The 15,372-nt window shown below is 48.2% G+C and overlaps 1 protein-coding gene across 1 annotated transcript in view; it reads right to left on the bottom strand.

Annotated features, from left to right (window-relative positions):
• Positions 1-3,964, bottom strand: part of LOC123076182 (probable RNA-dependent RNA polymerase 3) — a 31,431-nt gene extending 27,467 nt beyond the window's left edge. Inside the window, exons 1-4 of the mRNA XM_044498567.1 lie at positions 3,639-3,964; positions 2,128-2,584; positions 1,895-2,030; positions 1,102-1,188 (exon numbers count right to left, since the gene is read on the bottom strand). Coding sequence (XP_044354502.1) covers positions 1,102-1,188; positions 1,895-2,030; positions 2,128-2,584; positions 3,639-3,702 — 744 coding nt within the window. The 5' untranslated portion in view covers positions 3,703-3,964. The remainder of the gene's footprint in view (positions 1-1,101; positions 1,189-1,894; positions 2,031-2,127; positions 2,585-3,638) is intronic.
• Between the last annotated feature and the right edge of the window lie 11,408 nt (positions 3,965-15,372).

Below are 15,372 nucleotides of genomic sequence, written 5' to 3'. Positions count from 1 at the left end.
ACGGCCGCGAGTGGCAGCATTGGCCGACGACTTGAAGCCGCCGTTCCCCTGGAAGAGCACAACACGCTGGTCGAAGTTGCTCATCTGGGAGAAGAGCTCGTCGATGGTGACCGGCTGTGTGCGCGCGTCGAGGGCGGAGACGAGGGGCAGGTACTCCATGTCGAGGCCGGCGCGGATGTAGGAGACTAGCTCGCCGTCTTGAAGAGGCTTGCCCGCAGCAGCAAGTTCGTCCGCGAGCGACCGCATATATGCGAAGTACGTCGCCACGGACTGCGTTCCCTTCTGAGCATGAGAGAGCGCGATGCGGATGTTGTTTACCCTAGACAGCGACTGCGAGGAAAACATCCCTGCTAGTGCCGCCCAGAGCTCATGTGCATGATCGATGGATGTGACCTGCACTAGTACTTCTTTGTCAGATTGTTCAACTGATAGCCCAATACCTATTGATCTTCTCGGATCCAAACCGAGTGGAGGGGATTGGGAATCGTCTCTTCTTTCCCATCCTTGTCCTTGGTGACGACGTGCTTGGCCGGCTCCGGTGTGGTTCCATCCACGTATCCGAAGAAGCCGGCTCCTCTGATCTGCGGGGTTATCTGGGTGCGCCAGAGAACATAGTTGGTGCGGGATAGCCTCTCGGTAACTTGACCGGAGAGGTTGGAGTTGGCTGCGGCAGAGGAGGACATGGCGGCGAGCTTTGGTGGTAGGAAAACCCTAGCGAACTAGACGTGATGACGAAAAGGGGCTCTGTATACCATGTGCGAAAGGCGTGAAGCGTCGTACCCTGATCGGGGTCGCGCCTGCGTGTTATATAGACAGGGGCTTATCCCTGGATATGCATACAAGTAGTTTGGAGAGATTACATCTTGAGGACAAGGAAGAGATAAGAGATAGAGATAAGTACATGCGGTTTAGAGAGAATCTAAACTATCTCCTAACTACCTCCTGCCGAAGCTACGTGACACAAGTCATCGTGACATGATGCGTGACATGATGATGTTTAACAGGGCACCAATGAAATATTCCACTAGGAGATATGAAAATATCAGAGGAAAGAGTAAATATAAAAATTTCCACGACAGGAAGACTAGGGAACTTTTAAACCTTAAAGATGGTAACTACGGAGCCATCTGCTATCTCCAAACAGCAATGATACACTCTTGCCTTACTTGAATCCCCCCAGTCAAGGTTCTGCAAGTATCAGTTGAACAACAATTCCATAAGACAAGTGCACGTACTATACTGAAAACAAAAAACATACAACAACAACAAAGCCTTTAGTCCCAAACAAGTTGGGGTAGGCAGCAAATATACTTGACTTATCTGAACAGGGACGACAAATTTCACATTCAGATAGTAATCAACACTGGGGTATACATATACTACTAGTTGAATCTACAGCAAGTTGCGGGACATGCATAATAGCTTGCAGATAGGAACATTATTCAAGCTGTGACAAGGGTTATAATTATACTGTTGATTTATTTTTCTTCCCTAGAAATTTCATAAAATTGTGTTTTCATGAAACATAGATATATTTGGTAAGCAAAATGTACTTTTGTCGAAACTTGGGAAGAAAATACCTGGTGCAGTAGTGCAAAGTGAAAACTTGTGATCCTAATATCAGTTCTTCATATAGAGATGACAGCTTGGTACTAGCAGTAGTTAGTGATCCTATTCTTGGGTATCAAGTAAATTAACCAAACAATACTAGTATTTGACAAAATTAAATATGTGGAACATCATGGGAAGAAAATCCTACAAATGTCTATGTTCCAGATTATGAACTTGAAACCTGAGAAATCATAAGCTACTAAAAAATATTATATGTTGGCTGCAGCCATGAGCAAATATAACAGATAGTAATGAACAAGAGCAAGTTCAAATATAGTACAACCCTCCTTCTATCTGATTCGGCTACAAACTTGTGACCAAATCTGTGCCAAATTTCTGGTTCAAAATCTTTCATTGAAAGTGAAGGCAGTGACCTAATATAATCTTCTCGTAACTCACACACATCTTCTATCTTGTTGCTATAAAAGAAAGGCAGGACAGGTTAGCAAAAATATAACACTCACCCAGAACATAATTTGCAAAAGCTGGAAGCAGGAAGGACTAAACGAGATTTACCGGCCAAGGTACACATATATCAAGAAAACCTCGTTGAACTCTAGCTCCCCAAGCGCCATCGTGGTCATGTGCAGGTTCGCTGTTGCCTTTGATGTGTTTGCATTGACAAGAGAAAGGTCTGCTTGCATCATGCGCGCCGGTGTCGGCTGTGTATCGAGTTCAGCCCCTACGTTTCTCGGTAGGCCTCCTAGTGCCAACTGATGCAGAGATTTTACGATGTTCCTCACGGGGCTTGGGGAGGACACCGTTCTTGTAGGTGAAGCAATGGCATGCCGGGCCGGGCTCTCGATCCCCGCCTGATGCTGCGGCCCAGACGCAAGGCCATGGCCAGAGCTTCCTGGCAGCTGCAAACTGTAATGCGTCGATCGGGCAGGGCTCCCGGCATTGATCGTGGCATGGGTTGGGAGACCCAAGGAAATGTGAATGTGATGATTCACCGTCCCCAATACAGCATCACCTGCTTGATCATGAATTCAGACGATTAGAAAGAAAGAAAATTAACTTGAATGTGACGTTCGGGGAGAAGTGTAAATTGGCATAATGTGAGGTGTATACTGGTACTCTCTTAATAAATAGCCACACCACACACACGGATCAAAGAGGAACATCATGCTCCGAAATCACGTAACTTTCTGTAGGGCTTGACAGACAAAGAGGAACAAGAAGGAACATCATGCTTGAACTGAACTGGAAGCCTCGGTTACAGCTCAAGTAAAAGATGAAGGAGACGCGCGCTACCACGCGACGCTAATACAAACGGAATCTCACCCGGCCCTCCCTCTTCTGCGCTGTACTCACCAACTGCTTCTCTGCACCCCCTCCCTGCTTCCTCGTCCTCACAACTGCCAAGAGCTCGGCGCCGCCGGCTCCCCTAACCCCGCCGCCACAGCCACAGCCACACCCCGCTAACCTAATGTTCCAAGAGCACACCTTAGGATCCTCTGCAGTACTGTATGGTGCTGCCCCACATGGCATCCACACTACAGCACCGTACAGTACTGCAGAGGATCTCTACAGCCGGGCCTATCTTCTGCCGGATGACGAATGGATTCCCTACTCCATCTTCACTAGTCTTTCTTTTGCCAAACAAAAAACTCAAAACCTTCCCCGAATCCCCGTAGTGAGAACTACTGCTCCAGTTAGTACAAAACTAAAACAAATGTACTAGTACTAGTAGTATATAGTGAAAAAGAGACACAGTTCATCCACGGCCTTCTCTTCCTTCTCCCATTTCCTCGTCTCCTTCTGCTTCTGCTTACTCCTTACTCCTCTCAGCCAAATCAAGCTATTTCTAGTTCTATCCAAATCGATCGTTCGACTCCCGAAACCGAGCGACCGGTTCTTGAAAGAAGAAGAAAATCGCAATGCCTTGCACCGGTAGTCCTACTCGTACTAACCCAGTTCTTGATTAAGCAAATAAAAATCAACCATCCAACACACAAGCAGAGGAAGAGAGAGAGAGAGAGAGAGAGAGAGAGAGAGAGAGAGAGAGAGAGAGGCAGTGTTCGCACCTCCTCGCTGTGACGGCACGGAGCCGCCGGCGGCGGCGCGCTCCTCTGACTCGTGCTTCATCATCCACTGGATGTAGGCGGACAGATTCTGCACCGGCTGCCTGGACCGCCCGATCCTCTGCAGCACCCGCACGGCCGCCGCCTCGCCGAGCTCCGCGAGCCGACGCTGCGCCAGAGGGTCCGCTCGCTGGTCGTGCCGCCCCTCGAGCTGCGCGCATCTCCGTCGAGCCTAGGGCGCTCATCAAGGTTCCTTCGGGGCGTCACAGATTTGAGTTTGAGTCGCTGGTGTGGATGGATGGATAGGAGCTCCTTCTTATGGAAGGAAGAAGAACATAGGAGGCAGCCTGCTTCTGCATGGCAGGGGCGCCTACTAATACAGTACAGTATGTCTTTACTCCGGCACCGTGCCAAGCAAAAAGGCTACTACGAGCCTACGAGTACCTGCTACCATGACTTGTCACTTCAGTAAAGACAGCTCGGTTCTTGCACTAGTATGAACGGGATCAGTCTTCTTTGGACTTGGTCACTTGGAAATCTGACCATCCAAAAAAACAGTGGACAGTCAGCAAAGGAAATGTGCTCCGAAACTGGTCACGTATCTACTGCCTGTCAAAATATCGTACTCTAGTGTCAAAAGCGCTACGGAGAGAGTATGAGCAGCAATCCAAAGCGGCGACCCATTTTGTCCTCACGTGTTTCTTTGAATCACGGCGGACAGACAAATCGGCTCAATGCACCGATTTAAACGGACGCGCGTCTGTTTTTCGTCCGCCTTCCAACCTATTCCCGGCCAATTTTAAGTTTCATTTGTGTCGACACAAGACGGACGCGCGCCGTGGGCCAACTACTTCTGGGCCGCCAGTGAGTAGCAAAGCCTCCACCATTTCCCTCCACTTCCCAAAAACCCTTCCGCTCGCGCGCGCTCCCGGCCGCTTGTCATGGACGACAACCTCGATGCCGCCGCCGGCCTCGCCTCCCTCGCCTCGTCCGGCATCACGTTCGTCCCCTCCGGCAAAGGCAAGCCCCGCGCCCCACGCAAGACAGCCGCCGCGCCCAAGAAGAAGAAGCAGCTGACGCCCGAGGAGCTGGCCATGGAGTCGGCGAAGAGAAAGGGCCGGAGGCACGCGGCGGAGGAAGGGACGAAGCAGCGGCCGTCGCCGCCATAGCCACCGCCGCGCAACAGGAGGACACCGTCGCCCGTGTGGTGGCGGCAACAAGGGAGGCGTTGATCTACCTAGGGTTAAACCCTAGCCAGCATGGGCTCGTCAACGCCGCCGTGGCCGCGACCAGCACCGTCTCGTCCGTGTTCCTCGGATGGTGCCGCCAGAGTAGCCCCACACGTCGACGACTTACCCGATTCCCGGCTTCCACGTCTACCCGCAAGCCTCCCGACTCTCTGGGGAATGCTCGCCAGAGGTGAGCATGGTGGCGCCTTCCACGCCCGCGCTCGCGCCCATCGACCTCAACGCCATGCCGGTGGCCGGTGGATCATCATCCGGAGGGCGCGAGGAAATTCGCGCGGGAGATCGCCGACATGCTCCCCGGCGCCCGCAAGCTGTTAGACAGAATGCCAGCGACCGGCGACGACGAGACGACCAACCGTTTCATGCAGAGCATCATCTTCGAAAGTGATACGGCGGCCACTGGCGGTGCCGCCGCGGCTGGCTACGATCCCGAGGAGACCCAAAACCAGGACGACCGAGGGTCATTCACGCCATTGGCCTATGATCAAGCTGGCATGCAGGACGACTTCATGCAAGATCAGGTCGGCCTGGACTTGGATGGCTTCCCGCTCGACCACGAGTTTCCGAAGGACTACGGTCTCGAGGAAGAGGATGAGTTGGACATCGACGGGGAGCCTTTGTTCGAGGACGGGCTCGCCAACCAAGCCGCCGGGGTGAAGCCGAAGCGCAAGAGCAAGCGGACGAAGGCATACACGGCCACCGAGGACAAGCTCCTTTTTGAGTGTTGGAGGGACATTGGGCAAGACCCCAAGGTCAGCGTCGAGCAACAAACTTTTGGACTCGTGTCCATCGTGAGTTCCATGAACGCAAGAAGTTTCCGCCGTACCAAATGCAAAGCACGCGCGGGTGGGTGATGAAGACCGAACCTCGTGATGAGATCCGATCTGTTGTTGCGGCCCGATCTTTCACGACACACCACCAGCAGCAGCAATAACCTCTCGCCCGCGCACGCGATGTACACGAAATAGAGGGTTTGAACCTTGCGGCTCAGCACGAGAAAACCAATCTCGATGACGGTACTCACGCGCAAAACAATTTCCTCACAGAGAAATCGCAACATAGAGATTTTCTAAAGCTTCCTCCAAAACTTAGGGATTTTTAGACAGCTTCCTCCAAAACTCAATACGGGTATTACCCTAAAAACACATTGTGTTTATTATCAAAATATAACCTGCCCCCTTTACAACGACGCACACCTAGGCTTTATAGAAGTAGCCAACTTGAAACACACGCATACCTAAAAGGTTCCAAAAGACACACGTACACATGTTTCCTAATTTGTAGACTCTTTCTTAGTTTAAACTAACTCCGGGATCGGCAAGCTTGGTGGGCCCCATCCAATCTCCTGTAAACATGTAAAATTCCACGTGAGTAACTTCCTGATGCTCGTAATCTTTACTGGTGGTCGACCCCAACAGAAGTAGTAGTAATTCCGGTCTCTATTTTTAACAACCGATGCAATCTTTGATTTCCTTCTGATTAATATATATGTGTTTGCTTCCCAAATTTCTTGACGCAATATCTGTGCTGGTGCTCTCAGGATCTCAGAAAAAGAATTAGCTTCATCACTTAATGATTCATACTTGTAGGAGTCCCGTGTATATTGCCTTTCTAGTAATTTGTTTCCCTGGCAAACTGGCATGCATGCATGTAGCCGACCTTTCTTTGCTTGATCCGTACCATGCAACCAACTAGAATGCATGCACATGACTTCAACTAGGCGTGCAACCTTCTCATGGTAGTTCTCATCAAAACTATTGTATTTTGGCATGTATAAATCTCTGCGCTCTAATTCATTGACCTGTGGAAAACTTTTATAAATAGTGAGAACACTAACATTAAACGTGGCCGCATCGTCCTCTCCTTCTTGAAGAGAAACCGTCCTCGGTTTCGAGTCAATCTCTTCAGTAATATGTTCATGTGCAGATTGAACGATGACCGTCAAATTTTTAGCACCTTCGACCTTCTTCTCGCCTTCTTCTTTTTGCTCTCTTATCTTCTCAAGATGTTCTTCCCTCCAAGCAATAAAACGATCCAGACCCATGGGCACGAGATCGTACTTCTTACCCTTCTTGACGGTATATATATGTGCGTTTGACAATCATACAACATCATGCTCTTTGTACCATGGCTTTCCCAACAATAAGTGACATGAAACCATCGATGCCGGAATCACGTCACACAAAACCGTGCAAAAATATTTTCCTAGCAAAAACGGTACCTTTGTTTGATGTGTGACACTGAGCTCTTCATGACCCCAACGAAACAAGTATGGTTGTGCTCGTGGTGTCATTGGTAGATCTAGCTTCTCCACCATCTCGATGCTTGCAGCGTTGATCAAACTCATGTGGTCAATTGTCATGGCACAAGATCTCTCCTGTACCACAACACGAGTATGAAAAAGCCCATCCCATCGACCTTCCTCCTCCAACTGAAATCCATAGCTTAACTTACTGAATAACGATGCGTTCGCCATCTTCTCCATAGTGTCGTGAACAACCTGATGCTCTGAATACCACCTGATGAAGACCGAACCTCGTGGCAAGATTTGATCGGTTGTTGCGGCCCAATCTTTCACGACACTCCTCCTTCAAACAGCAGTAGCCTCTCGCCCGCGCACGCGATGTACACGAAGTAGAGGGTTTGAACCTTGCGGCTTAGCACGAGAGAAACAATCTGGACGACGGCACCTCACGCGTAATACAATTTCTACAAAGAAATCGCAACAAAGAGGTTTTCTAAAGATCCCTCCAAAATTTGATACGGGTATCTACCTTCAAAAACACATCTGTCTATTTCATAAAAATATAACCTGTCTTACATGACGCACACCCTAGGCTTTAAGAGCCGACCCAAGTGACATAGCTTGGAAAACATGCTGACTAACCAACAAAAACTCTTCGTACGTATACAAAAGTATTTGGACCCTTAACTGTCTAATATATTTCTTGCTTTATAGATTAGCAAGATAACCTTTACAACCGAACGACCCACCCTAAAAAAAATCAGACTTTATTATGTAAATGAGTGTACCATCATGATGTCTTCTACAGGTGGACCCCAACCGCATTCTTGCAAGGAGAATTGATCACGTATCAAGCATCCCTTCCACACACGTTCCTTCCATGGTAAGAAAAGAACTATAAAATATTTTATGTACTTGTTTCTCACGCGGCAACTATTCCTGCCAAGCCAACAAACAAGATCCATCGTAGACTCCTTAATTCCTCCATCTAAATGAGGCTTACCAAGATAATTAAAGTATTCCTTTGCTTGGTTTCCTCTTAACGCATGAAAGTCTAACGCCGAAGCAATTATCATCTCAACCTGAACATACTTCTCTTCTCTCCTGTTGCACATAGCTTGCAACGCTTCAGCATGCATGCATCTATCTACTATTGTATGTTCATTTTTGTAACTTGGCCGTAGATACTCCAGTGTAAAGGCAGCGTATTTTTGAACACAACCGGCTTCTGGTGAAATATCAACGACCTTAGTGTGTATACTACAACGGGTCGTATCATCCTCTCCCCCTTGAAACAAAACCGTCCTCGGTTTTGAGTTGACCTCTTCCTCACTTGATTGAATAACAACCGCAAAAATTTCAGCACAAGAAGGATACATGTCCATGAGTGATGGAGAAAAAAATAATGACACAACTAGCGAGAAATCTGAAGATGATGAAAAAGTGACTGTGAGTTTTGAAGCTGCCGAAGCATACCCATCATTAATGGTGCAACGAGTGAAAGAAGACCGTATTCAGGATAAGGGGCAGCGATGGAATATTTTCCAGTCTGAGTGTAAGATCAACAACACCAACTGCAAACTAATAATAGATGGTGGAAGCTACACCAATGCAGTCAGTAAAGGGTTAGTTGATGCTTTGGGGTTGCCTGCATGGAAGCACCCGCAGCCCCACCGTGTCGAGTGGATGTACCATACCGAAAAGCTCAAGGTCACTCATAAGGGCGCGTCAAATTCTCTGTCGGTGATTATACTGATATGGTAATATGCGATGTCATACCGATGGATGCATGTCACTTGTTATTGGGAAGACCATGGCAGTATGATCATAGTGCTACACATGAAGGTCGGACAAACACTTATTCATTTTGGGCTGCTGGAAAGCGGTGTGTGCTACGACCAATGTTTGACAACGCAATCAAGGTGGATGGACATGTTGCATCGAAGAGGAAGGTTGGAAAGACTGCCCTGAAACCGAGGACGGTTTCCTTTGAAGGGGGAGGGGATGATGTGAACACAGATGCTGTTGTTGTGCCATTACAAAGTTGTGCTAGTTCTGTAGTTACTACTTTTTTGCAGGCACATAATTTGCTAAGTGAGAAGAAGAAAACACTAAAGGAGAGGGAAACTGCAAGTATACTGGGTCTTATTCCATGTGCTTTCACGAAGGAAGAACAGGAGGCAACTTCTTCTAATTATTACAGTTTGGCAAATCTAGGAGAGGAAGCGCCAAGTATTTTCATTGGAGAAGTTTCAGTTAAACTTGTCGTTACACAAGAAATCAAGCCAAACTTCAGGACCCCACCATGGTAATCAACCGTGGCCGGAGTAGATAAGTAGTATGGGTTAAAAAACGTAGTGTCCCATTGGTTATTTTCTAGTAGCAGTTCACGTCGTGAGTCCTATTCCAGGTTTGTTTGGATTCTAGTGATCAAAGGTGCCGGATACTTAATTAGTTAAATTCTGATTAGTTTAAATATGAAAGAGATAGAGTCCGCTTCTAGATTGGTTTGTTAGGGTCGTTTGGGGTCAGCGTGCGCGTCGCCTATATAATGGGCAGGCTTAGGCCTTTGTACGGGAGTTTTGAGAGTTGAATAACATACATAAAAGCAACGTTATGGTTGCGCTAAAGATATTTGCTTGCTGATCCACGAGGGATCCTAGAGTTGCTTGGCGTGGAATTGATCTGTGATTGATTATACGCTGGTTTTTGTGCACTTTGGTCTTCTGACGTCCTGCTTGATCCAAAGAGCCGTTCGTCTACTTCTTCGTTTGTTTGCTGCTGTTACGAGAATTGTCGTGGTTTGTCGTTGTTTTTCGTGTACTGTGAAAGATTGGGCCAACGAACGACTCGCCGTCTACTCGGGTCTCATCAGTGGGTGTCCATTTCGAAGCGATGGAAGGTGATTCAACAAGAGTGCAACAAGTTTTGTGCCACTTTTGAGAGCATCAAGGCACGCCCCGTGAGCGGCATCGGCATGCAAGACATGGTATGCATGCATGCGCCCCTCTTTGTTTTCGTTCCGTTTATGCTTGCATGCATTTCATTTGTAGGCATTCAAAGATTTGGAGGCATTCAAGGTCCAACACGAAGGCAAGTCCCTCAACCTCTCCCATTGTTGGAGAGTCATCAAAGACGAGGAGTTCAAGGCCCAATATGTCGTCATCATGGCGCGTGGGGGGGGGGGAGAAAGCCGTGGAGGAGGTTGGGGAGGGCGAGAAGCCACGGCCGCGAGGGAAGACCAACTCGAAGAAGGAGAACAAGCGGGATATGGCGTTGATCGCCTTGATCGCAACCGTGGAGGGCATGATGACCAAGAAGGACTCAAGGGAGGAGAAGCACCGGCAAGACAAGGAAGAGCAAATGAATGCCTTCATGGAGATCTAAAGAATGAGGCTTGAGATGGAGGCAGAGAAGCAAGCCAAGATGCTAGAGATCGAGGCCGCAAATGCCAAGACCAGGGCGAAAGAAGTGGCTCTCGCTAGCATGATGATGGGCGTGGAGATCATGAAGGTGGACCTCAACACCGTGTCGTCGAGGAAGAGGCCGTGGTTCGAGAAGATGAAGGCCGACATGCTCAAGTTCGACGACGAGTGATCTATGGCGGCGAGCGCCATCCTTTTTTTGAAATGAAAGGTAGATATGGTCTACCTTATATATTTCAAAACAGGCAACAAAGCCTGGGGACCGGAGGGGTCGATTACATGAAGCTTATATTTAGCACCAAGGTGCCCTGGTTATAAGCTGCCAGTTTGGAGAGATACAAGTAAGAGGGGGGAGAGAAGAGAGATATACAACTAGCTAACTTAAACTGAAACTAGCTTAAGCTAGGCAATGTATCCAAGCGGCTATAGCATCGTTGTCATCTTGCTCACAGCTCCTACTTTGCCATAGATGAAGCAACTGTGTCACAGACTGTTTTACACAAGCCGAGGACCATCTCTTAGAGTTGAAAACCCTGTCATTCCAGGCGTGCCATGTGGTGACAGCGGTGGCAGCAAAGAGAATGTGAAACTTACTAGTGGCCGACCAACGCTGTTCAGCTTGCTCCACAAAGCTTATGAGGTCTAGAGAACTGGAGGCAAGGTCATTCAGGTTGAACACGTTCCAAATCACTGAAGCCGGATAGCAACGTAGCACCAGGTGGGATGCAGATTCAGAAGCAGGACGGATATCATAATCCTGGTGTGTCACGATAGACGTCCAGTGTTTCTTCATCATATTATCTCGAGTGTTGAGCCGGCCCCAGAACAGGAGCCATAAGAAGACACGGTGCTTGACGGGAATGATCCGGTCACAAACCCATGAACTATAAACACAAGACATTCCTCTGAAGGTGAGTAGCTCATAGACGTGAGCTGCAGTGATAGACTTGTTATTGATGGCAGAAAACCTGGTGTCTGGACGATCTGGCGATGGCATGGCAGAAGCCAGGAGTGAGTGAAGGAGTTGTAACTCATAGTTGGTCGTGGCTGATAGGTTGGGGTGAAGTTGTAAGTGCCAAAACTCTTGAGAGCGTTGAGAGGCCACTGAGCAGTCCTGGTTTCTTGCAAAAGTGTATAAGGTAGGTAGGGCAGAGCTTAAACGTCCCACCGGGAGCCAGCAATCATGCTAGAAAGAGATTAACCTCCCAGAACCCAAGGAGCATTTTGAAGAGGCGAGGATCATGGTGATGGACTGCTTAAAACCATTCCAGATTGCAGTGTCCCGAACGCAGTTTCTCCTGGGTAAAGTATTGTGGCAGTATTGTTGGGCAAACCATTGATAGCAGGGAACATTTGAGTGTTGAAGAACCCAAGCTGTAAACTTGGTCAGGAGAGCCTGATTGTGCGCAGATAGATCTCTAACACCCAGGCCACCAGCAGATCGCGTTATGGTGACGAAATGCCAAGCAACTAGACACTGGCCCCCTTTTGTTGTGCTCGTGCCTTGCCATAAGAACGATCTCAACAAGCCCTCTAGCTTGTGGATGGATTCCTTTGGCCAGCGGAAGCATGTCATGAAGTAACTTGGAATGCTGGCCAGGACCGAATTGATCAGTGTAAGCCTGCCGCCCCAAGACAAGAGAGTAGCCAGCCAGCCAGATAGTCTCTTGTCCACCTTGTGAATGACTGGTAGCAGCAAGTCATGCCCAACATTGTGCAAAGAGAGGGGCAAGCCGAGGTATGTGCAAGGGAAACTTGAGGTTGGGCATCCAAACAAACCAACGATCACATCAGTGGTAGAGCTATCTATATAAATTGGGATGAGAGTGCTCTTGTGGTAGTTGATCTGCAACCCAGAGAAATCAGATAGAATCTGCTTGATGATGGTAGCTTGCTCCATGCTTCCATGGAAGAGGATCAGGTTGTCATCGGCGTATTGCAGAACTGGGAACATCCTGTCCGATCCAAGAGGGTGTATCAAACTGCCATTTTCAAAAGCAGAGTAGCAAAGGCGTTGCAGAACATCAGCCACTAGAATGAAGAGATACGGCGAGATGGAATCGCCCTGTCTGAAGCCTCGCTTATTAGCAAAAGAGTCACCCAGCTCCCCATTCAACATGACGCGAGAGGTTGCCATAGACAGCAGGCATTCTCAATCCAACTGATCCAACGCTGAGGGAAACCTCGGATAGACAAAACTCTGAGAAGGCATGACCAACTGACGTAGTCGAAAGCTTTTTGAAAATCCAACTTAAGGGCCACCATGGGCAACTTCCTTTTATGTGCCGCTTGGATCATGTCTGCAGCCAAAGCAAAGTTTTCCACAATGGCCCGACCCTTGATAAAACCGGATTGCAGGGAGTGAATTAGACCGGGGATCTGAGTTTGAAGCCTCCTGGTCAGTACTTTGCTTGCAAGTTTGGGCACGCTGTGTACTAGAGATTGGCCTGAAGTCCTTGAGCTCAAGCGGGGTTTCCTTCTTGGGCAGGAGGGAGATGTGAGCCAGGTTAATGCCAGACATGTCCAGCTGATTCTGATAGAATTGGGAGAAGAAGAGTTGCAAGTCAGTTTTAATAACACCGTGAAAGACTTTATAAAACTCATTAGTGAAGCCATCCGGGCCAGGGTTGCGGTTGTTTGGTGAGTGGTTGATAGCTTCGACGATTTCCTCCCAAGTGAACTCCCTCTCGAGGCGCCATCCCTTTTTGTATGCCGACAAGTGTGCTGGCATGACCACGGTCGCGATGGCGTGGTCGAACTCCATTCTATTTTTCTGTGCTGGCATGTGTGTCGGCCGCTAGCAAGTGCGCCAACATGAACTGTGTGGTGTTTTTTGGGAGTTGGCATTGTATGCCGGCCGCTGGCATATGGTGCTGGCATGAACTTTGGGCGACGACATGGTCGCTGGCATGATCTACAGCCGCGGGCCTTTTTTAAATTTGTGTGCCAACATGAAATGGGTCGCGGGCGTTGGGCATTGCCGACCCAAATCAAAAAAAGGGCGGACGCAACCGCCGATCCAAACAGACAAAATGCGGATAAAAAGCATCGTCCGTTTGGGTCAGCGTATTGGAGTTGCTCTAAAGTGCAGAGTTCTTATGCGGTTTGAGCATGGAACAGTTCAGTTGGGATTTAAAAAAAAAGGTTCAATTTAGGATCGTATATGTCTCAGCTGATAGGGGGCGCCTCATGCTACTCTTTAAGCGCCCCTGCTCAAAGCAAAAAAGCCCCTCAGCGCCGCTTAACCTACTTGGGGCTCCAATGCGAGGGCTAGTGGCCGTAGTGGGCCGAATTAGCTCATTCTCGCTGGTTGGCTGGCTGACCAATTGACCGGTTGACCACTGAATTTAAGTTCATAAAAATTAAGAAAATTTGCAAATCTGAAAATAGTTTACAACTATTTTTGAAAATAATTGCGAATTTGAGAAAAGTTCACAAAAAAGTATGTAAAAAAATAAAAAAAACATAAAAATGAAAAAAGTTCACAAATTTGAAAACAGGATGGGGAAACTGGAAAATGTTCATGAAGTATGAAAAAATCACCAATTTGGGAAAAGTTCATTGATTTAAAAAAATAACAATTTTAAAAATTTCATCAATTTTGAAAAAAAGTTCATGAATTTGAAAAAAGATTGCGGGTTTTTGAAAAAAAACACGGAATTGAAACAAGTTCACCGATTTGAAAAAATAAGTTCACGAATTTGAAAAAAGATCTTATATTTTTTTTTAAATCACAAAATTGATAAAATTACACGGATTTGAGGAAAAGTTTTGGTTTTCAAAAAAAGGTCATTCATTTTAAAAAAGGAACAAGGAAAAAGAAAAATATAAAAGAAAAAAACTAAAAAGAAAAAACAAACAAAACCACACCAGAATAACCTAAACGAAAAAAACCCGGATGAGAAGCTTCTCAAAACCGGGAACAACTCTGTCTCGCTACAAAGCTTAGATGGGTTGGGCCATGCAGAACGCCTTGAGGTGCCGGTTAACGAACGTTAACTGGTGAAGAAGGTGCCGAATAGAAACCAGCCTAATCTTTTCATGCGGTGGAAAATCCTTGGAAGATAGTCTTATACCACTGGGTCGTGCAACCAGACCCCGTGTTGCCCTAGCCCGGCAAAACGGAGAACCCTAGCCCGCTGAATACTTCACCCACCACTCCCTTCCTCCCATCTTACCGCCATCGAAGAACTCCCCGGGCAAAGCTCGCGCAAATGCCAATGATGTGGTGGTCAGGCACTCCCTCTCCTCAGGCGGCGGCGGCGGTTGGCTCTCGGGCGCGGGGCCGCGCCCCTTTCCATGATGTTTGTGGGAAGTACATGAGGTATGGCGTGCGGCCACGGACGCCCATTGCGGCATATCAGGGTACGCTGACCTGGCCGGCGACTCTTGGCGGCGGATCAGTGCCTCCCTTGATGTGGCCGGTGGTGGTCCGGGAGCTGTTTAGGGGCGGCCTAACTCGGCGATGCAACATCAATGGAAGCGGTGTGAAATTGTGAAGGTGCGGCTACGTGTTGCCACGTCCGAATGTCGTCGACCTCTACCACAACGACTTTGGAGCACGTGCGGGCGAGGTGTTGAAATTCTCATGATGATGTTTGACTCTCCGTGTGGTGCAACAGTTCGTGTTCGAAAGGCATGGCTTTGGTCGCGTGGTGATGCCATGTCAAGGTTATGCATGCGAGCGGCTGTCCGGGCATATATTGCCGTGGAATAGTTTGGATTTTAGGTTTTTGTGATCATGGTGTGTGGGCGGGCCCCTCCATGCAACATCATCTTCTTCGAGAAGTGGTGGCATGCAACACGCGACGACTTTCGGT

The sequence above is a fragment of the Triticum aestivum genome, chromosome 3D (assembly GCF_018294505.1).
Source record: "Triticum aestivum cultivar Chinese Spring chromosome 3D, IWGSC CS RefSeq v2.1, whole genome shotgun sequence".
In the NCBI taxonomy this organism is placed as follows: Eukaryota; Viridiplantae; Streptophyta; class Magnoliopsida; order Poales; family Poaceae; genus Triticum; species Triticum aestivum.
This window is presented reverse-complemented; position numbering and strand designations above follow the sequence as displayed.